This window comes from Lotus japonicus, chromosome 2 (genome assembly GCF_012489685.1).
Source record: "Lotus japonicus ecotype B-129 chromosome 2, LjGifu_v1.2".
Classification (NCBI taxonomy): domain Eukaryota; kingdom Viridiplantae; phylum Streptophyta; class Magnoliopsida; order Fabales; family Fabaceae; genus Lotus; species Lotus japonicus.
The window spans coordinates 44,225,859-44,247,585 of NC_080042.1; the positions used below are offsets into that span (position 1 = coordinate 44,225,859).

General features: G+C 38.5%; 3 protein-coding genes across 3 annotated transcripts; all 3 read left to right on the plus strand.

The window, feature by feature from the left end:
* Window positions 1-1,178: 1,178 nt before the first annotated feature.
* Window positions 1,179-1,988, plus strand: LOC130736474 (syntaxin-22-like). The gene is made up of 4 exons (XM_057588304.1): window positions 1,179-1,196; window positions 1,312-1,451; window positions 1,572-1,640; window positions 1,823-1,988. The coding sequence occupies exons 1-4, from the start codon at window positions 1,179-1,181 to the stop codon at window positions 1,986-1,988; spliced, it is 393 nt and encodes a 130-aa protein (XP_057444287.1).
* Window positions 1,989-5,222: 3,234 nt separating this feature from the next.
* On the plus strand, window positions 5,223-10,895 carry LOC130736475 (secretory carrier-associated membrane protein 1-like). Its single transcript, XM_057588305.1, has 12 exons — window positions 5,223-5,236; window positions 5,297-5,447; window positions 5,544-5,606; window positions 6,225-6,258; window positions 6,344-6,466; window positions 7,390-7,452; window positions 7,539-7,632; window positions 9,658-9,700; window positions 9,799-9,866; window positions 10,123-10,174; window positions 10,589-10,654; window positions 10,739-10,895. Exons 1-12 carry the CDS (start codon window positions 5,223-5,225, stop codon window positions 10,823-10,825), a joined length of 858 nt encoding a protein of 285 aa, XP_057444288.1. The 3' UTR covers window positions 10,826-10,895.
* A 2,034-nt stretch (window positions 10,896-12,929) lies between these two features.
* On the plus strand, window positions 12,930-20,100 carry LOC130738071 (uncharacterized). Its single transcript, XM_057589970.1, has 6 exons — window positions 12,930-13,569; window positions 14,277-14,361; window positions 18,324-18,457; window positions 18,528-18,680; window positions 18,764-19,000; window positions 19,100-20,100. Exons 1-6 carry the CDS (start codon window positions 13,477-13,479, stop codon window positions 19,973-19,975), a joined length of 1,578 nt encoding a protein of 525 aa, XP_057445953.1. The 5' UTR covers window positions 12,930-13,476; the 3' UTR covers window positions 19,976-20,100.
* The last annotated feature ends 1,627 nt before the right edge of the window (window positions 20,101-21,727 follow it).

Consider the following 21,727-nt stretch of genomic DNA (forward strand, 5'->3'; position numbering starts at 1 on the left):
GATTACATCTAGTGAAGAAACGGCGGGTGAGCAGGCGAAGTCAGACGCTAAAGCTTCCGATTGGTGTGAAGTCAGATGCTAGGATGTCTGATTGGACATGAAGTCAAAAAGGCAGAGGTCACAAATGAAGGACAGTTTTGGTCGAAATCCAAGTTCAAAAAATGCTTGATCCCTCCAAGGCCTGGTAGTCGAGAATCAACATTTTTGGGGGGGCATATGTTGGCCCAAAATGTTTGGCCCAATGTTCGGCCCAAAACGCATGGGGCAGTCGAAAATGGACCAAGAGAGTTGAAAAAATGCCAAGTTAATTGGAGAACAGATTTCAACGAGAAGACGTTGATAACCGTTGCTAAAAACACGAGCACATTAAACACGTGCAAAACATTGATTGAGTAAGAGAACGTGCGCTTCCCCCACCACTACTAGAAATTCGCTGTTTAGCGACGGATTTAGCGACCGAAATATTTCAGTGACTAATAGCGACCGACTTTGCGACGAAATCCATGATATTTTGGTCAAACTCCAAGTTTGACTTACTAGCGACCGATTTAGTGACCGAAATATTAGCGACCGAAATTTCTGTCGCTAAAAAGTAAAATAAACATAATAAAGTAAAGTAGCGACTGAATTAGCGACGGATTATTTAGCGACCGACATATCCGTCGCTAGTAGAGACCGATTTACCAACGGAAATATTAGCGACTGAAATTTCCGTCGCTAAAGAAGTAGAATAAAAATAACAATGCAAAGTTGAGACCGATTTAGCGACCGAAACTTTCGTCGCTAAAACGTAGAATAAAAATACCAATGCAAAGTAGCGACCAATTAGCGACCGAAATTTCCGTCGCTAAGAAGTAGAATCAAAATAACAAAGCAAAATAGCGACCGATTTAGCGACGGATATGTTAGCAACCGCTATATCCGTCGCTATCCTATGAAAAACATAAACTTAAGTGTGTTAAAACTCTGAAACCCAATCTAATTCCCAAACACCTCTCGATTCTCTCTCTCACGAAACCCTACCGCCGCTGCAACGAGCTCGACTTTGTGGAGGAGATCGTCGTCGCTCCTACCGATCTCGCACTCACTCCTCTCTTTGATTTCGCACCTCCGTCGAGACGTCTCTGTTCGCGACCACCATACTCTCCGTGGCATCGTCCTTCGTCTTGCCGTTCTCCATGGCGTCGTCTTCCATCGTACCACTACTCTACATAAGAGTCATGTCATTTTCATGCTTCAAAATTAGGATTGCTAGCTATTGAAAAGGTTTGAATGGTAGTTGACCCTTCTTGTTGTCTTTTGTTTAATCAGGCTAATAAGAAAATTGAAGATGCTAAGCTTGCAAGAGATTTCCAAACCACGTTACAAGAATTTCAAAAAGTACAGCAGCTTGCTTCTGAGCGTGAATCGACTTACACCCCGGCTTCCACTTCTTCTCCTTTACCAACAAGGTCAATAATTCTCTGTATATTAGTTCAAAAATATATACATTGATACAATTCAAATTGTGGCTACTTTATCTATTTACTGCCTTCTTTTTCTGCATCAACAAATTTTGTGTTTGTAAACAGCTCTGGCGCTGGTGAAGAATCAGTTGAGGTAGACTTGGAAAGCAGACCTTTTATCGGAGAACAGAAGAGGTGAAGTCTTAAACATTTCAGCTATTTCCCTGGGCCAATTGAATTCTGTTTAATCTTTTATCTTATTATTGTAATTTATAAACAGTATGCATCTTTGTGAGGCAGAGATGCATATTTTATTTTTACCTTATTCAACTCTTGATTATGGTCTTGTTTCCTTGATCACTGAAATAAAACTACAGGCAAGAGATACTTCTGTTGGATAATGAATTATCCTTCAATGAGGCTATGATTGATGAAAGAGATCAGGGTATCCGAGAGGTAGAAGAGCAAATTGGACAAGCAAATGAAATATTCAAGGATCTTGTTGTTCTGGTTCATGATCAGGGGATTGTTATTGGTAAATAAAATTAATGTTGTGCAGAATGGAAATTTATGTTGCTTAATTCTTGTTGCTACAACATTTTGTTATTCCTTTTGGTGTTATGATTCATGATCTCCTCATATTCTGGTTTTTTATCGAGCTCAATGGCGTAGTGTGATCTAGCTTTTGTTGTTGTTTGTTATGATTCATGATCGGGGGTTGTTATTGGTGAAGAAGATTACCATTGTAAATATGGAAATTCATGTTGCTTGCTTCTTGTTTCCACACAACATTTGTTATTCTTTTTGTTCATATTCAATGTTATTCTGGCAGATGACATTCACTCAAATATCGATGCTTCTGCCGGTGCAACATCCCAAGCTAAGGTTCAGCTAGCCAAAGCTTCCAAAAGTGTGAAATCAAAAACTAAATGGGTGAGTCATCAGAATTTGAATAAATCTGTCATATTACATGTTTTACAATGCAAATATTGCTTACATAGTAATGTTATGAAACTTGTATATGATTCTCAGTATACATGACTTCAAGTTAATGTTTCTACTTTGCAGTGTTGGTGGGTGCTTGTAATATTTGAGGCAGTGCTGGTCATCTTACTTCTTGTACTCATTCTTTAGTGTGCAAACAAGTTGGGCAGATATTTCTACCCCTCATTATCTCTTTTCCAAGATTGATTTAAATTGATATATTTTTCTCAGATTCTGTGAGTATTTTAAAGTGTGAAGAGTGTTCCGACAAAAAAATGTGTTAATACATTTCTGTAGTAGTGTTTAGTTTCTAGTAAACTTAAGGTGAACCTGCCCTGCCACCCACTAATTTTGGACTTAAACTACTTATCTGTTTCTAGTTTCTAATTATTTTGATAAGCACTAACTTAGTGAGTTTGGTTAAAAGGAAAAATAGGGGACCATGCATGTCTTCAATGTTGAGATAAGTTCTATTTTTCCTCTAAACTATGCCTCTTTTTTGATATAATACTGCTTGTGTTTACAGGTTTTGGGTGGATGAGAGTATGAATGCAACAACCACCAAGGCCAACCACAAATCAAGAGGAGTCAGAGACTTGGGAGGATCTTGAAGAATTATTAAAACTTTGCCACACTTTGTTTCTATGTTTAATGTAATAGACTATTTTGCAACTACTAGACTAGTTTAAGTAGTGCATGGTATACTTTTTGTGATGATTCGGTGATGAAGGTGGATATATTAAAATTGAGTGTTTTATTGTTTTCAAACATTTTGATGATTTTGGTTATTACAGGTTTGATGTGAAATTCATATTTCTGTCAAAAAAAAATCCGTCGCAAAACTAATCAATTATTATTGTTAATTTTATATCTATTTCCGTCACTGAACTCACTAACTTCCTGAATCCGTCGCTATATTATGGCTGAAACCGTCGCTAAATCGGTCGCTACTTTCCGTCGCTAAATCAGTCGCTACTTTCCATCGCTAAATCGGTCGCTAATTTCCGTCGCTAAATCGGTCGCTATCTTCCGTCGCTAAATCAGTCGCTAACTTCCGTCGCTAAATCGGTCGCTACAAATCGGTCGCTAAGTCGATCGCTAAATCAGTCGCTAATTCGGTCGCTAAATTTAGCGACGAGGGTTATACCAACCAACGAATTTCGGTCGCTAAATCGGTCGCTAACAGGTTTAGCGACCGATTTAGCCCATTTAGCGACCGATTTGGTCGGTCGCTACAAGACTGTTTTCTAGTAGTGCACGACGTGGCCAAGAAGCGGTTGAAGAACGTCACCTCCACCACTACGCATGGAACTTCCGGAGCAAGCAGCAGATCGTGGGTAGAGTAAGACCCACTAACTCGTCCAGCAAGGATGAAGAAACCGCCAAGCTCGCACAAGACAGAGAGCTCAATAAATAGGAGAATTCAATGCAGAAAGAAGGGCTCCAACACAAAATTATCAAAAATCACTAAAAAGCTCTCATGTCCGCATCAAAGACACTCAACGAGCCTAACGTGATCATGGAGAAGTATGTTGCTGAGCCAACCGTTTACGATTCCTGCACTTAGATAGTTTCGAATTTGCCCATTGTTGCTTTTGTTAGATTTACTGTCAATCCTGTAAAGCTTTTAAATAGTGAATTTTATCTTCAAGCATTTCGATTGTTCTGCATTTTGATTTCGAAACTTCGTTTTCTTTTAACCTTTGACACACGGTTGTCGAAAAACCCAATTTCACACACGCTTTGGCAAGACGTTTTCCTAAAAGAACCCTTAATTCGAAAAACTCTTAAACTTTTTCCAGTCAAATTTGGAAGATGTTTGTTTACCAAATATCACGGTAAACAACCAAATTTTTTTTTCACTTAGACTCTGCTTTAGTGGTAATGTCTTTGTTTTACATCATAAGAGTTGGGAGTTCAATCGCACTCCACTCAAAATTTGGATTTCTTAACTTGTCACATAAAATGCTTATGTATTCTCTGTATTTTGATTGTGAAACGGTGCAAGGGTGTTAGCTGGAACAGGTCTTACTACCTGGAATTTGAAAAACTGGAATTTTGATATTGTAGGATTTTTCCCTTCATAAGCAGTCTAGGGACTTACTTATTCTTGATAGGCTGGAAGGTACCCATCGGTAGTGTGGTACACTTGATAAGGTTCCACTGGAAGAAAAGGCTTTGTGTGAGTTATCTGAAGGCGGTCATGAGTTATTCTTTGTTTGGAGTTTCGAGGCTATGGAAAATAAAATCTGATCATTGGATAATTTAAGAGTGGAGCTTGCTTCTTAGTCTGTCTGTGTTCAATGTGCTCTTGTCATGTAACCTTAACAATTAGTAGATTGCCTAGGTTTATTCCCCATATTGATTTCATAGTAAGTAGGGCAGTACAAGTTTGCAACTCAAAGGTCTGCAACAGCTAAATTTTGGTCCGACTTGCAAATATGTTATATTGTTTCTGTTTCTTGAAGTCGAGAACCAGTTTATTTCAGTGTTGTCAAATAGCGGTGCTAGAGCGCTACGCTAGCGCTATAGTGTAGCGCTCTGAGGGCTCATCGCTATTCTGCCGGTATTTTCCACGATGAGGGCTTGAAATAGCGGATTTTCGGCTTTCTGCGATTAACAACAATGGTTTATTCCTGTGAAGCTTATTTTATTTTCTTGGTACTTTTTGTGTTATTCCTTTGGTAGACAGTTAGTTTTGGGATGGAGGTAGATTCGTGCCATTTTTTGCAAGCTGGTGTGGTGACTTGGCTGTATTCTTTTCTGATAATATGTCAACAGGAAACTGAATAAATGGAGCAGATACTGTAAAAATATAAGCGAACAGTTAGCAACGTTTTGTTACTTTTCAAGCATAAGATGTAAAGAAAATATTGTTTATTTATTAACTTAATACATATTTGTTTGAAATGGAAGAACCCTGGAAGTGTTCCCTCGGCAAACTCAAGGCTCTCACCACTTTCTCCAGAGCCTTATGAAAGTGGGGCAACTATTGACATCCCTCTTGACAGCTCAAAGGTAGACTAAATTGTGAAAATGTTGAAATAAATATCAAAACTATTTGTCTCAATGCTGTATTGACCAAAGATTTAATTATGTTCTTTTTAACTTTAGGATACCAAAGCGAAGGAGAAGGAACTTCAAGCTAAAGAGTCAGAATTGAAAAGAAGGGAACAGGTGATCCATCCTAATATGTTGCTTGATATCTTTAGAGCACAAGCACACAACTTCTATACAAGCTAAATACTTTGTTTTTCAGATTAAACATTTCGGGTGTGTTTGGGTAAACAACTTAATTAAGCGCTTATTCATAAACTAATTTGACAAGCTTAATGAAATAAGCTCAAAATAGGTTATAAGTAGGTATCGATCGGTGCTTATTTATAAACTAATCTGAGCAGCGGATGAAAAAAAAATCAAAACAACTTATAGGTTGTAAGATATGGTCAATAAGCTACGGGGCCTTCATTGTTATTTTATATAGGGTGAATAAATTGTAATGATTCTTTTTCTATCAATTTTAATTTCATATCATTGGGCCTAATTGGTAGCATGAGTGGCTTATTTTAATTCTTCAATCATGTGGCTACTTGTCCTTTTTCTTTTTAATATATTAGTATTACTCTATGGGTAAACCTTGGGTTGAGAATTTAGTTCAGTTTGTTAAGTAACTGTTATGTCAGATTTTTAACCCCACATTTGTTTTCCTTAACCTTGCTATAGATTATCTTGGCCATTAAGCTATTATATCAGCAGTGTAGTCAGGAAATTGATAATCTCATGATTTTTTTGTAGGAACTAAAACGAAGGGAGGATGCTATAGCACGAGGTGTTTGAATTCATATATTCTTACAGAAGCTAACAAGAACAGTGTCATCATTCTGGTGTTTTACATTTTTTTTTTTGGTTTACAGCTGGAATAGTTATAGAGGAAAAAAACTGGCCACCTTTTTTCCCCATCATTAATCATGACATTGCAAATGAAATACCAATACATCTTCAAAGGATCCAGTATATTGCATTTACGACATGGTTGGGTATGTTAAACTATATAACTTATGTCTAGAGTGTGTTAAAGTAGATCTACTTGCTTCTTGATGATTAATATTAACAAAATCTAGATATGTTTCTCTTATGAATTATTATCTGTAATCTGTAATTTGTAATTGAGTTAGTAATTGATATGGAAGCTTTTAATATAATTCACAAAATGATTTCAAAGCCGTTTTATATATGAGCGACAAAATTAGAGCTGAAATTGATATTTTACTTAAAATAAAAATTATAAAAGTACTGTCATGTCTTTCACTTAATATTTCCAGTATGTTAGTAATTAGTAACCTTATGTTTTGTTGTTATATGCTTGTTGAATGCATTACCAAACTTCATTAATCGAAAACCTACACGTGTTTGTCTTATTAGAAATATTATTTCCTCAGTCTTCTTCATGCAAGACCTGCAATTTTTCAAGACCTGTAAATCAAACTACTTTCAACTGTGTCTATGACTCTATGTTCTGCTTGCGTGATAATGTTTATCAGATTCCATTAACTATAGCAGTTCTCTTCTGTGTAAAATAGGCATTGCTAGTGCGGTCCTAAAGAAAATCACGTTATAACTTTTAAAGTCCCCTCCCCCCCCCCCCCCCACCCCCTCATTTCCACAATCCTTTATTGCACATGGTTCAATATCTAGAAAATATTGCATAATATTGTGATTGTATTTTAGAATATTTTTTAGTATCTTTGATAATTTCTTAAAGTGTGTTTTCCGTAATTTATCATTTTGCATGTTTTGTTTTCGTAATTTAGTATTTTAGATCATTCATAATTTTATTGTGTCATGTCCTCCTTTACTAAATCCCTATAATTCCAACAGCATCAATATGCTATAAATACTCATTTTTCTTGATTTAATTATTGTATGAGTCTTAGTTTTTCATTTTTGAAATAATCTGCAGGTTTGGTTCTGTGCCTCTCGTGGAATTTTGTGGCAGTTACCACTACTTGGATCAAAGGAGAAGGTTTGTCTTAAAAGTCACAACTGAAAATGGGTCCATTAGTCTTGTTAGTTCATTCTTAATATTTAGAGACTTGTATTGTGATGTAGGTCCAACCATCTGGTTTCTTGCTATTATCTATTTTATTTCTGGAGCTCCAGGATCCTATGTAATGTGGTATCGCCCTCTTTATCGTGCTATGAGGTACTGTTCAATATGATTAATCCAATTTTTGTAATTTAGCATAGGGACATCAGTTTTCAGCTTGTGTTAACCTCTGAAAAAAATGTAAAACATGATGATCTATATCATCCAGCTTGATTTTGCTCAATTATGAAGTTTCAAATATTTCACATTTTTTCTGTAAGAGCATTTTGTACTCCTGGATAACATGCGGGGAGAATGTGAGCATTTGATAGGCATTACTATCAGTGGCGGAGGCACAGGGGTGACTTCCCCCCGCTTAGTCACCCCTGCAATTTTGGAATTTCTCTCCTAATGTTCCTTTTTTTTATTAACCCGATGTGGGACTTTAGTTACTCATATGTTGTGGGTTGTATTTTGTGAATGTGGGACTTTATTTAGTCACCCCTGACTCAAATGAAACATTTAAGTTTCATTAACAAGGTGTTCATCCTGTTTGTGGGTTGTGTTTTGACCACTTCATTGTTTTCTTTTTTATTAATGATGCGGGACTTTTGTTGTGGGTCTGAGGTTTGAATGTTGGATGATTGGGGCAAGGTATTGGCTTGAGGTTTGAGGTTCCAGTTGCTTTGTTTTTCAATGAAAATGGGAAGAGAAGTGGAGAAGGTTGTGGTTCTATTTTGGACTTGAAGGAGATAGTCACGGTGGTGAAGGTTTTGGGGATGCAGGAAAGTTGATGATGGTGAATAGTTATGATAGTTGATGATGGTGGTGAAGGTTCCAGATCTGATTGGCTCTACATCGTTGATGTTTCCAGGCAGTAGGCTTTGCTAGAAGTAGAAGGGGCTTTTATGTTTATTCCCCTATTTTTATCCCTTTTCCTCTGCTTTTATCTTTTACCTTTTGTTGTAATTTGTCTACCGTGTTTTTGGTGGTACCACTGGTACCTTGGCTTATCCAAAAAAAGTTATGATAGTGATCTGTCAGTGGTTCAAAGGTAATGGAAAGAAGGGAAATGGGAGATGATGAAGTAGAGGTGCTGCTTAGTGTAAGGACTAAGGACATTGGTGGGAAGGTGGAAGAAACATTCATGGAGGATGAGTTTTGTGATATGATGCTATGGGATGAAGGAGATGATTTTTGGATAGAAGGTCCTTGTACGTGAAGAAGTGAAGTAAGTTTTTTCATGGTGAGAAGTTCCCCGGATAATTTCTAACTTTCTACCTATAACTAAATAATAAACTCTATTACTCTTCACTTTCTCATGTGTGACTTTTTATGGATATTCAAATTTTTATGAGTTCAAACTCAAATTTATCGGTTCAATTCTCTTTTTGGTTGCTTAATTAGTCTAATTATATATGAGATTGAATTCGTGGTGTTTGTGTTTTGCTTGGAAAAAAGTGATAAAAATTATGCACACTAAGTGTTTGTAAAAAAATCTCCTTTAAGATTTAGTCTTTAATAAAAGGGCTTGAAATTTTCTTACAAATTATACTCTTTTAAATCTCAGTCCCCCCCTTCTGAAATTCCTGGCTCCGCCCCTGATTACTATCATTGCAAAAGTTGATAATTTTTTTCGGTGCTAAGTTTACCTTCTGCAATTCTTTGATCTGATTTTTTCTGAAGAGGGACACCAGAAGTATAAGGGTTGTGAGAGGGATGGGGGAGACGGGTGGACTCTGTTGAGGCTTTACCTTCTTCCAAATTGCATTAAAAAGCATTGACTTGTAAAATTGTGATTTTGTCTTATTAGAGCACGTGACATTTGAGAATGCTTCACGTGCTGCTTAGTCTAAATTAAGATTAGTTAGGCAGTTAGCAAGTTTGTTAGGCAGTTATGGATTGTTAACTGAATCTGTTAGAATTAACCCCTTACATTAGTGTTTGTATATATACTGATTTGTGAAATGAAATACACAAGAGAATCATTTCTCATATTTCTCAGATTTGTTATGTCTGAACATTTATCTTGTGTCCAGAAACCAGTCTACTGCATGGATTCTTCAATGGTTTATTATTGATTTTATTGTCTGATATTTCTGTTGTTTCTGTTTTATAATTGTGTACCGCCTCCTTTTACAGGACTGACAGTGCGCTGAAGTTTGGCTGGTTTTTCTTGTCATACGGGGAAAGTTTTTTTTTTTTTTGTATTTTCTCACTGTACTCACTTATTCTGCACTAATTTTGTGAAGTACTCATCTCGTTTTTACTATTTTCTATAAGCATTTGCACATCGTCTTTTGCGTTTTTGCTGCAGTTGCGCCACCAATTATATTCAAAGGAAAATCTCTCACGTGAGTGTCCTTCTAATCTACACTTTATGTTGGTATTTCGCAAACTAATTTTCTTCAGCCGCTACTCTTTTATTGATTTGATCTTAGGGAGGCAAGGAAAACACTGCAGACTGTCTAATCATGTATTTTTTGTTGTGTTTGGGTTGACTGTATGTTCTCGATGATTTTGTAGTTCAATAATATGAGAAAAAAATGGTTTAATCGTCCACTTCTGCTCGAACTAACTTTTGTGTTTTATGCTGTTATGTTGTGACGGAGGTATTTTGGCTGCAATTGATGTGTTGGGCGATCATGCATTGGTTGGGGTATGTTCATAATGTGTGCCTCATCACTTTTTTTTCCCCAAGTTTCATTTACATATATCTCAATTGGTTCAAAAGTTTAGAGGAAAAATGAGAGGTTAAAATCCCTTCCCTTCAAATTTTTCCCCCTCCAAAAGTGGGGGTGGGGGACTTTGAAGGGAAGGGAAATTGGCTTATAATTTATGGGCTGGGCTGTAAGGTACTAAGGATTAAATTTCATTTTTTTTAATTTCAAAACTGCATTTAAATATACTACCCTACCTATTTTAGGTAATTACAGGAGTATTTCTTGGCTTCTATAATGCCCTTTAGCTTCTTAGAAGTTGCAGTTGGATACTATAATTACTGTTTCCATCGGGTATATTTTCAAGTCATGATTTCACTTTTAATGATGTTCATACTTGTGCTGAGTTGCAGATATTCTACTTCATTGGGTTTGGATTATTCTGTCTTGAGTCACTGCTGAGCATCTGGGTTATTCAGGTTTCTATAATTTTAACACTGTAATTGTTAGTAAGTTGGGATGCTCTCTTCTCTCCTTAAACTTTCTTGTTTGACTATTTGCAGCAAGTAATGATGTACTTCCGCGGCAGTGGCAAGGCTGCAGCGATGAAGCGCGAGACAGCAAGAGGGACGATGATGGCAGCTCTATGACGTGGCACTAGATGATGTTTCCCCCTATAGTTATCCCCGAAAATTGATTTCCTCAGTTACCATTATCTTATGTGGCCTTGCTTACTGTACTTGGATTCATTTTCTTGGTTTCCTGACAAAGATTGAATTAAACCACATGATTAAGATAGAAATCTTAGTTGTGCATATATAGAAACATTGTTTGAGATGGCTGTCTCGGCAGATGACTATTTTATAGGATTGTTGGTGGTATTTTTATAAACAAAATGGTTCATAATTCAACTGAGTTTCATGTTCGGCTGACTTGAAAATCGTGTGTTGAAGTCCTTTATAACTACCGGTGGATATATAATTTTATTTGATCGTTGAGATGAAAACTATCACTTGCAAATAGAGTAGACCCCTGCCTTGCTGCAGACACTGTGCTAGGCGGTGACTCTCCCTTTGACCACCTGGACATATTGACGCTGGAGAGTTTCCTATGCTCCTATCATGTCCTCCTTTCCATCACGAACTATTTTTACCTAAGCCATATGAATTTTAAATTGTGATCGCAATTGCACTTGCAGTCGCATTATATTTTGGTATGGTGAAAGCAATTGCACTTGCAGTCGCATTATATTTTAGTTATTTACATTGACGGAAATAGATTAAAGTCAACATTACTTTTGTTAGAACACACAAAATCAAATCGAAGAAAAAATACAGAGAAGTAATGATGGTTTAGTTTTATTTGTATTTTTTATGACGAGATAAAATCGTGAATCTGGATGGGTGTCTATGTAAAACTTGTGTATATTAACATTAACATTGCATAGTTTGTGAATCCTGGAGGGTTGTTTTCGATGGGCTCTACGGCTGGCTATAGAGCTAGGATTTAGAAGTGTGGAGTTTGAGACAGATTGCTTGCAATTATTTAATTGGTGGAAGTCAAGCAAATATGGTGTTTCTTTTTTAGCTACGGTTATTTGTGAGTGTCGTACTTTACATTTTGCCTTTGATGTTTTTTCTGGAAATGCTTTAACTGATTTGTTAGCTAGGAATTCTTCAACTAACACGGATGAAGTGTGGGTGGAGGAGGTTCCGGACTATGCTTCTCGTTTGGTGGCTCAAGATATTTTGGCTTCTATGCCTCCTGTGGCTTGATTTAATATATTGCCATTTCAAAAAAAAACATTACATAGTTATTAGACTCTTAGAACAAAAATAGAGAAGAGGTAAAGAAAAATGAGAGTTTGTGAGTTTCTTTGTTTGATTGCTATTAATAAAGAAGCAATAATGTTACTTACACATCTCTTTTTGAGGTGAGAGAGGTGGAATGAAGAGAGATAGAAAAAAAGGAAAAGTAAGAGAGAGAGAAAGTATGAGATCATGTAATAGATGATAAGAGGAGAGAGATAGAAATAAAAATATGTGAAAATGAAGTGTTTAAAATACGAGGTGTGTATATATCATTGTTGATATAGAAGAGAGACAACTTGTATTCACTTTATGAAGTGTGTGTTTGGTTATCAGTTTCAATGTGTTACGAGACAATTTTAACTAAAAAACATGAATTCTAATGTGTAATGTGAAAGTAACTCCTTACTTCCATTGGATTGAAAATACTTCCAAATTGATCTTAACTTAAATCCAAACACACTCGAAGTCTGCTTAGGTTTGAAGTATGTTTACATATATCATTTTTCGTTATAAAAACAACATAATATAATATGTTTACATATATCATTTTTATCGTTTTAAAAACAACATAATATTTTATAAATAAATTTTTATTTTATATTAGGGCAAAAATGTCTTTATCATGTAAAATAATTTTATTTTTTATTTATTTCTATCATACAAAAATAACTTATAAAAATTTAGTCTATTTCTCACATGTTTCTTTTTAGTTTTTATTTTACTAATCTTCTCTCTTCTTTGTTCTTCTCCTAAACCAAATAAAGTATAAACCCTAAACCCTTTAAAAAGAGTTTAGGATTTAGGGTTTAGGGTTTAGGGAGAAGATGTGAAATCTATGGTGTCAAGATAGAATCAAAATATCAAATCCACAATAGATCCAACTCCTTTTTTTTTGTCAACATGAAAGTGGACTAAAAAAAATGGAGAGTGGCCAAACGGCGCCGTAGCATTCCCAATTTATCATTACTTGTGATTTCCAAAACCTTTTGAAAAATGAAAACCCCTTTCGTCTAGGGTTTAAGCTGCTGCTAACACCAACCCTCACTCTGAAACTTTTGCTTTCGAATTCGATACAGCCCCCATTCATTTCGCCTTCGAAACACTGCAGCTAGTTTGATATCAACAATGGAAACCCTAACCTGCAACGGGTCGGAGCTTGACCCGAACCCTATTCCGACGGAGCCACCAGCACCGGACTGTGCTGTGCGGCCATCCCCAAAGAGGAACCCAACAACTGGCCGGAGCTTGACCCAAACCTTACTACGACGGACGGAGACACCGGCACCGGAGGATGAAAACCTTGAGAGTTTGGATTGTAGTGGAAGGAGTGGAGAAGATCCCCTCTTTCAAAATCAGTTGAGGAGAATGGTGGTGAGGTTCATAGTGAATCTGGAAGTGAAAGTGAGAATTCTGAGTCTGAGGAGAAGAAGGAGAAACACGGTGATGTGGAAGTTGAGGAAGGTGAGATAAGTGGTTCTGATGATGACAAGATGATTAGTTGGAGTAACAATGATGATGATATTATTGGTGATGAGGATGATGATGCTGTAGAAGCACCCATCAGATCAAAGAATGAGATTCAGGTATTCCCTTTTTTTTAATTCATTTAATAAATATTTGCTAATTTAATTTTGCAGTTAGTTTGTAGCTGATAGGAGCTTTTCAACTGAGATTAGTATAAGTGCTTATATGTTTAAAGATACTTGTAGAGAAGTCAAAAGAGGTTTTTTTTTTTTTAATAAGTTGAGGTGTAGAAATTGATTTTAAGCTATGGGGAAGCTATTACATGGATGGCTCATAATTATTGCAAGATTAGTTCAACCTTTTCTTTCCCCTTTTAAGTGTTTAGTGAACAAGTTTTTTCAAACTGGCTCAGTACTTCATTGGGAATTATCAGTTAGAGCTTGTTGAATGTAGACTCTGTTTTGCTTTTTCTTACACACATGAATCTGCTGGGTTTGGATCCTTTCTTTTCAGTCCCAAGATGTTTATTTGAGTTTGGTTTAATCTGAAGAGACTATTTTATGCCAGTTACTATTATCACAGGAATTAAAAGTCTAGGCATTGACCTTTTTATTTTGAAGCATAAACAACATTTTAGAATTAAAGGGAAGCTAGAATTTGATAAACTTTGATAATCTCTTCACGCTTGGTGCAATACACAGACTCAGGGTGAAGTTTATCCAGTAATGTCTGTAGTTAATTTGACTACCCAGTACACCTGGTTACAAGCTATTGTGCAATTTTATTTTTCTCCTGGGATTTCTTTTGAATGGTGTTAACTTTGCAGAATTTGCCTCCAGTTCCGCCTGTAAACGTGAGCTTAGAAGTTAGAACCACACCATCAAATTCTGCCAGTGGGAGTTGTAATGTCGGTAAGCTCATTGAAACCTAGTCTCTAATAATTGGAGAAATGTTAGCATTGGATTATTAATTGCATGGTGACCCCTTATCTGTTTAAATTAAGTGTTTGTTGCTATAGGTCAGAGTGACGAAAGGAAATAGATACCAATTGTTGTTAGAATCAACTAAATCAACTTCCTACTTTTATAGACTCTTGGTGCTCAAGTCATTGTGGAAGGAGTGGAAAAGCATGACCCACTTAATGAGGGTTCTATTCTCTGGTTAACTGAAAGCCAAAAACCACTAGGCATAGTTGATGAAGTCTTTGGACCAGTCAAAAACCCTTATTATGTTGTGAGATTCAATTCTGAAGATGAAGTCCCTGCAAGCATCCAAGGGGGAACCTTGATCTCATTTGTTCCAGAATTTGCCGATCATGTGCTTAAAAACAAAGATGTTTACAAGAAAGGGTATGATGCATCTGGTGCGAACGATGAGGAGTTGGATGATGAATTTGAGTTTTCAAATGATGAGAAGGAGGCTGAATACAGGAGAATGCAAAGATTGTCAAAGAGAGGTGTAAATGATCAAAATCCTGGCAAGGGCAAGAAAAAAAACAATAGATGTCAGTCTTCACTGAATGAGTATGTGGTACTGTTTACGCTGATTTTTGGTAAACAAATATCCTCTTAGTTCGACTAAAGGAAGTTTAGATTCAGGGTCCTTTTGAGAAAACGCTTTGCCAAAGTGTTGTGTGTGTGAGTGTTTTTCGACAACAACGAATCAGTTCAAATAGAACTGGATTTCATTAAGCACGGGTCAATTACAAAGAAGTCACATACATCAAAATAACACGAAAGCTACAAGAAATGTGGATTTCGACAGGAAAGTACATAAAGGAACTGGAAATTAACAAGCTTAATACAAGAAAACTAAAGTGTTGGTTCTGCAACATACTCCTCCATCATCACGTCTTGCTCCTTGAGTCTCATTGATGCGGACATTTAGAGCTTTTTGGTGAATTTTCAGAGTTTTAGTTGGGAACCCCCTTTTTCTAATGCTATTTCTTCTATTTATAGTGCTCTCCTTTTCTCCACGTACTTGGCGGTTTTTCTTCAATGTGTAAGGGCTTAGTGGGTTTGAATTTTGGCGCCTTACCCCACATTCAGCCGGAGATTTTGAGCACGTGACCTAATTGCCACGTGGGTGGTCTTGGGTCGTGGGTAACCGTTGCCATTCGTGGCATCGTGGGTACACGCACGTGCTCGTAATTGCTCATTACTCGGTAACTGCCTCTTCCGTTAAGATGATCGAAGTTCCTTCATCTGCTGAGTTTGTCGAGATATAGCTCTTACTAACTTGCCTTTGAGGGACACCACGTGTTGAGTTGCAAGTTTCGTCATAGTCCTTTTTGTCGAGCAACCACGTCTTCAACATGATGTCGAGAATCGTAGTGCTCATAATTTTAGCTTAACAGTTGCCCCCCAAAAATGTTGGTTGTCGACTGCTTTGGCTGGAAGACACCAAACGTTTTTGATCGCGTCCGTTCAAACTCATCGATTCAAATGCTTTGCATCCTTGAGCGTCCGATTCCTAAGTCCAATTGGTGGCCATAACGTCTGACGACTTTTCACTAGTTGTCAGTTATAGCATTTTTAGGGCCATGATTTCATCTATGTCAAAAAGCTGGGTAATGACATGATTTAATTAATAAAATAATCACTTAGACTTCAAATTTTATAAACTGAAGCATAATGCGGCCTTAGGTCCGTTTGCATTTCTGTTTATAAATACCCCATTGACGTCCCTTTTCAAGTTTTACTCTCTTCACAACATAAAGCTTGCATCTTTCTTTTTCCTGAGTTCTCCCTTCGTCTTCCTCAGTTTTCTTTTCTTCAGAACAACCATCATTTTCTTCAATGGCTTCCAACCCCGAGCAAGCCACCCTCGAGCAAACCATTCCGTTGGCCACTGAGCTCAAGCTAGATGAATCCAAGCGTGTGGCAATTCCAGAACCCCCCAATGAAGCAGAGAAGAGAGCTATCTGGAAATCCCAGGTACTCATTCCTTTCTCTGTTAATGGTACTTTACGCGCCATTTTGGGTCCTTTGAAAGTAGTAAAGCATGATAGGCCCAATAGTCTGCCTGAGGATCATGAGTCATTTCACCCTAGTGTTAGGGGAGAGGAGCTTATTTTGGCTTTCCAACCTTCTTATCGCATGTCATTCCTTAATGACCCAAAAAGGGCTTTTCGTTCAGCTCCCCCTAACCCTTCTGCCAATGACAAAGCCTATCTCAAATGGTTAGATAGGGTTGAGGAACATAAGAGACAACACTGGAAAAACGTTGGGATTCTCGATTTGATTCAGCTGTCGAGGTCCCAGATTTCGTATAACCCAGCAATGATATTGAGTGCGCTTTACTTTTGGGAGAGGTCCACTAAATGCCTCCACGTTCCCTTTGGCATGATTACCCCAACCCTCCTGAATGTTGCTGCCATCACCGGATTGTGGCCTATTGGCGATGATTATCACTCCGTGCCTGCGGCCATTAAACCCATCGCGATCCCTACTGATAACATCTCGTTTGGCCGGTTTATCAAGGACCATTATGTCGAGAGTGGTGAGGTGTCTGATGCTGAACATGTCGCGTTCCTATTGTATTGGCTTTCAGCTTATGTTTTATGTACCAAGTCTTTGCGTATACCTGCCAAGCTTTTGCCTTTTGCCAACTTGCTCCACGAGGGTCGACAACTTGCCATGGTCAGGCTTGTTCTTGGTAACCTTTATCAGATGCTGAATGAAGCTGTCGAGGACATTCGGAATACCAAAACTGTTTCTCTAAATGCAGCTGGACCTCTCTGGTTATTTCAGCTTTGGTTGAACGCAGTTTTCGAATCTCTACTGCCGGCACGAGACGATCCTCCAGCTGTTTCTAACACCAGGATTGATGCCCACAGGCTCGAGACCCTGACCCCAGCTTATGATGCGTCGAGCTTTGAGGCCGATTTCAGAAAGTATTTTACCATGTTTCTTGAGCTGAAGCATTATCGCTCTAGTTTCTCTCCATATAGCAAGGCTATTCGTGGCCCTTTCTGGCTGAGGAATTCTTACCCTAACGCTTCTGATTCTGCATTGCCCAAAGAACATCATATTACACTCTAGAGGATCATCCTTTCTCCTAGGGTTTTAACTGTAGGCTTTGCTAGCAGTGATTACACTTGATGTGGCTACAACCCTCAATTGGTTTATCGACAGTTTGGGCTTAGCCAAGCTCTGCCCAACCCTTTGTTCGACAAGAGTCTTGTCTTGTACCCCGGGGCTATTAAGAGGGCTTCTGCTTTTGACAAGACTGTTCATTTCTATAACAAGAAACTTCTTAACCTGAGCCCCTTCACCTACGCTCCTTCGTATTATGCTACTAATGCTTTCAAAGCCTGGTGGTCTGAGTATTGGGCCCAGATTTCGAAGCCCTTCGTAGATTGTCTTCAATGCATGACAGATGCTTTTCTTTTGCAGAAGCAGGATCTCAAGAAGACCAAAGGTATGCACCTGGCAGAAATTCGATCCTTTCAAGAGTTCTTTGGTGTGGTATATTATCCAACTCTTCGCCTTCGAGATACAGTTGCGAAAGCAGCTCAAGTACTAAGGCAAAAATGGGAATTTAAAGCTAAAAAATCCAAGTTAGTTATTCCTTCTGTTGAGGATGGTCTATCTTTTGTTCTCATCTTTGCCTACGAGTAGGTTTGCATTGGCCTTTCCACCGGTCTTGCCCAAATGGATTGACCATGTAAATATAAATGTGTTGGTCAATCAAGCTCTTCCTCCTCGAAAGCGAGTGACTTGGACCAAGTACCACTTATGGAACTTTCCGTATCATGTGCCCGTCGAAATCTTCAACCACATATCGCTGAACATGCGTATTGGTCAAGGTAATATTTCGACTTAGCCTAGGTTTTCCTATTTTATCTCTTAATTTCTCTTTCTGTTTGCAGCTGAAGTCATTACCCAACCAGCTCCTCAAGTTATTTCTCCGGTGGCTCATTCTTCTAAGGACAAGCCAGTTGTGATTGAGGACGATGATGATAATGATGAGGACGATAATGTCAGCCTTGCTGACAAACTTAAGGTATTTTCCTTTTAGCTTTTCCTTTTCTTTTTGGCCTCTTTGGAGTCTCGACTAAAGTTCTCTTCGACAGGGCCGAAAAAGGAAGGCTAAACTTGCTGCTTTGGTTGGCCAAAAGAAAGCCAAAGGGGCTGGTGCTTCTACAGCTAGCAAGGCTTCTACATTGGTGTCTGATGCTCAGCCTGAAGGCAATGGCAAAGAAGGTGGTGGCGACGCCGCTATTCAGGTATGTTTCTCATTTTCGAGAATACCTTGTGACATTTTAATCTGTGATTTCCTAGTCTGATCGTATTTTGTTCTTTTCCTCAGGCTGATGTCCATGAGCATTCCATTTCTAATCCACCATCCCATGAAAATTCTCCAGCTCCCAACCCTGCAAAATCCAAAGCTGAGGGTGTCGAGAAGCCTCCTAAGGCCGCATCCTCGGCTAAAAAGACCTCGACATCTGAGGGAAGGAGGAAGGTTAGGAGTAAATCTGGTCACAAATCTCCCCACCGTTCCAAGAGCTCCACCAACTCAAGCCCTTCCAGGGGGTCTACTTGCCAGGTACCCTTATAAATTTTCCACGTTCTGTTGGTTCCTTAACTGTGCATCTTATTTTATCAAAGAGGGCATTAAAGAGGCTTTCCTGATTTCCTCTTGTAGGAGACTCAAGGTGCAACCTCTCCCATTCGCGAAGCAGAAGCTCTTCCTGGCAAGGATGATAACCCCATGCCTCCTCCAAAGTCGACTGCCACTGTGCAACTTTCGCCTCAAGCCAAGGGTGACTCTTCATCTCATGTGTCTAGTGAAAAGCTTGATACTTTATTTGAGGAAGACTCACCGGCAGCTTTGGATGGCTTTCTCGATGACACCTTGGAATGGGATTCTCCACCCCATCAAGCTGATGTCACTGCTGAGACTGCTCAGTCTAGTGGGGTGGCCAACCTTCAGCAAATCGAGGTGAGCATGGGTCGGCTGAAGGCTATCGTTTTCGACAGCGGATTCCTCGACCGGATTCGAGTTGACCCTCAAGCGAGTCATGCTGCTAAGGAATTACTTGTCTTCCTGCTTGGTCAAAAGCTTGATTCTCATCAGGCTGCTGCTTTGGCCAACCTTCAATCTCTCTTAGTGGATGCTTTAACCACTTTTCATCAAGTCAAGGACGTTGGCCAAGCTGTTAGCCTTAAGGAAGCAAAAGTCTCTTCTGGTAAAGCTCAGGTTGCAGCGATGAAAGAAGACTTCAAGAAATTTACTACTAGGAAGGTTTTAATTGCAGATGAAATTTCTGATGTTGACACTAAACTTGAGGAGCTGCATCGAGAGATTGCCAAGTTGGAGAAGAAGCGAGCTGATTTGGTCGAGGAAGGCCCTGCTGTGAAAGCTCAGTTGGATGCGCTTACTAAGGAATCCAAAGCTCTGATTATCTCGACAAAAGATGTTATCAAGGATTTGGAGGTTGACCCGGCCGTGAAGAAGGATCTCGATGCTAAGATTGCTACCTTTGCTGACCGCTTGAATTCTTTTAAATTTCTTTTTTAAGATTTTCTCTTATCAGTGTGTAATTGTGGCACTATTTTAACCATGGCCTTCGATGCCAATTTGCATGTAATTTTCGACAATGTTTTTGGCGCGTAGGCCATATGATTTTACATTTAATTTGCCAAGTCTTTTCAGTTTCCACTATGCATTTATTCTGACGGCTATTTACTATTGTTGCGTCGTTCAAACTCCATCGCACCCTTTACGTAGTCGTTGCTTGGTTTCTGGGAAATAAGCCAATTTATTGCAACCCTATACCACGTCTTCTTGATTCAATGAAAGTCTTTGTCCATTAAAGGCCAAAGTCATTTACGATGGTAGTGGTAATTTACGTGGCCTGTAACCATAAGATGAAGAGTTGGCAACTGATTGCCACTAATTAATGCACTCCTTTATTGTTATACACTTATACTATAAATAGAGCATCTTTGGTTACTTCTCTTCAGTAACTTCTTCAAACTCTTCCTTACTTCTTTTCCAGAATTCCTTTCCTATTTTTGACAACCTCCCTTAGCCATGACTAGCCGTCGTATTCTTAATCAGATCCGGAGCTTGGCCTTTGACCAAGACCTGTTTTGGGAGTTGCATTCTTTCCTTTCTTTGGCTGAAGAGCTTACTGGGCTCATCAACTAACTTCTGCAGAGGAATATTATTGCCTCTGTGAAAACTCCTCTCTTGGAGTTTCTGGGCCTTCTGCACGAAGCAATGCCCCTGTATGAAGAACACCGGGAACTCACTCTCGAGTGTTCTTTGCTGAACACCAAATTGATGAGAAGATGGAGGAATTCGAAGCGTTGAGGGCTGCTCTGGACCAAGTGGACCCTGAGGGGAGTGTGGGAGCTCTGAAAGCTTTAGTGGACAAGCTTTCCACCACCTCTCGTGAGGAACTGGATCTTCGACAAGAGAAATCACGACTGGAATCTCAACAAGAAGATGTTCTAAGGCGCATGGAGCCTCTAAGGGCTAGATACAATAGTTATAGGGCTAACCCTCCCTTTTAGAATTTCTCGCCATATTTGTAATGCTTCATTTCAATTAATAAAACATTCAATTTTGGCAACTTAATTCTTATTCTTTATTCGATGTTTATTTCATGTAACGTTGGCTTATACGCTTTTAAGTATTTGCCATTTATTGTCATTTGTCGATTCCGAACTCCTAATTCCTTGATCGAATAAGCGTTATTTAAAAGCACTTTCTCGACTGTGAAAGGGCCTTCCCAGTTTGGAGCCCATTTTCCGTAATGTTTATCTCTTTTATCGACTGGTAAGACAACCTTCCATACGTAATCACCGGGCATAAAAGATTTAGCTTTAACCTTTTTGTTATGAGTTTACTAGCCAATTTTGACCAAGAAGGTTATTGTCTACGTAAAGGGTGCGATGGAGTTTGAACGGCGCAACAATAGTAAATAGCCGTCAGAATAAATGCATAGTGGAAACTGAAAAGACTTGGCAAATTAAATGTCAAATCATATGGCCTACGCGCCAAAAACATTGTCGAAAATTACATGCAAATTGGCATCGAAGGCCATGGTTAAAATAGTGCCACCATTACACACTGATAAGAGAAAATCTTAAAGCAGAAATTTAAAAGAATTCAAGCGGTCAGCAAAGGTAGCAATCTTAGCATCGAGATCCTTCTTCACGGCCGGGTCAACCTCCAAATCCTTGATAACATCTTTTGTCGAGATAATCAGAGCTTTGGATTCCTTAGTAAGCGCATCCAACTGAGCTTTCACAGCAGGGCCTT

What these genes read in the sequence shown, in the direction of transcription:
- LOC130736474 (XM_057588304.1), top strand. An exon ending in TCTTCTCCTTTACCAACAAG is followed by an intron (nt 1,452 to 1,571) that starts GTCAATAATTCT and finishes GTTTGTAAACAG; the next exon opens with CTCTGGCGCTGGTGAAGAAT. An exon ending in TTTATCGGAGAACAGAAGAG is followed by an intron (nt 1,641 to 1,822) that starts GTGAAGTCTTAA and finishes ATAAAACTACAG; the next exon opens with GCAAGAGATACTTCTGTTGG.
- LOC130736475 (XM_057588305.1), top strand. An exon ending in TGCATTTACGACATGGTTGG is followed by an intron (nt 6,467 to 7,389) that starts GTATGTTAAACT and finishes AATAATCTGCAG; the next exon opens with GTTTGGTTCTGTGCCTCTCG. An exon ending in TACTTGGATCAAAGGAGAAG is followed by an intron (nt 7,453 to 7,538) that starts GTTTGTCTTAAA and finishes ATTGTGATGTAG; the next exon opens with GTCCAACCATCTGGTTTCTT.
- LOC130738071 (XM_057589970.1), top strand. Translation starts at nt 13,477, where the DNA reads ATGATTAGTTGGAGTAACAATGATGATGATATTATTGGTGATGAGGAT. An exon ending in GCCTTGCTGACAAACTTAAG is followed by an intron (nt 18,458 to 18,527) that starts GTATTTTCCTTT and finishes TCTCTTCGACAG; the next exon opens with GGCCGAAAAAGGAAGGCTAA. An exon ending in CCAGGGGGTCTACTTGCCAG is followed by an intron (nt 19,001 to 19,099) that starts GTACCCTTATAA and finishes TTCCTCTTGTAG; the next exon opens with GAGACTCAAGGTGCAACCTC.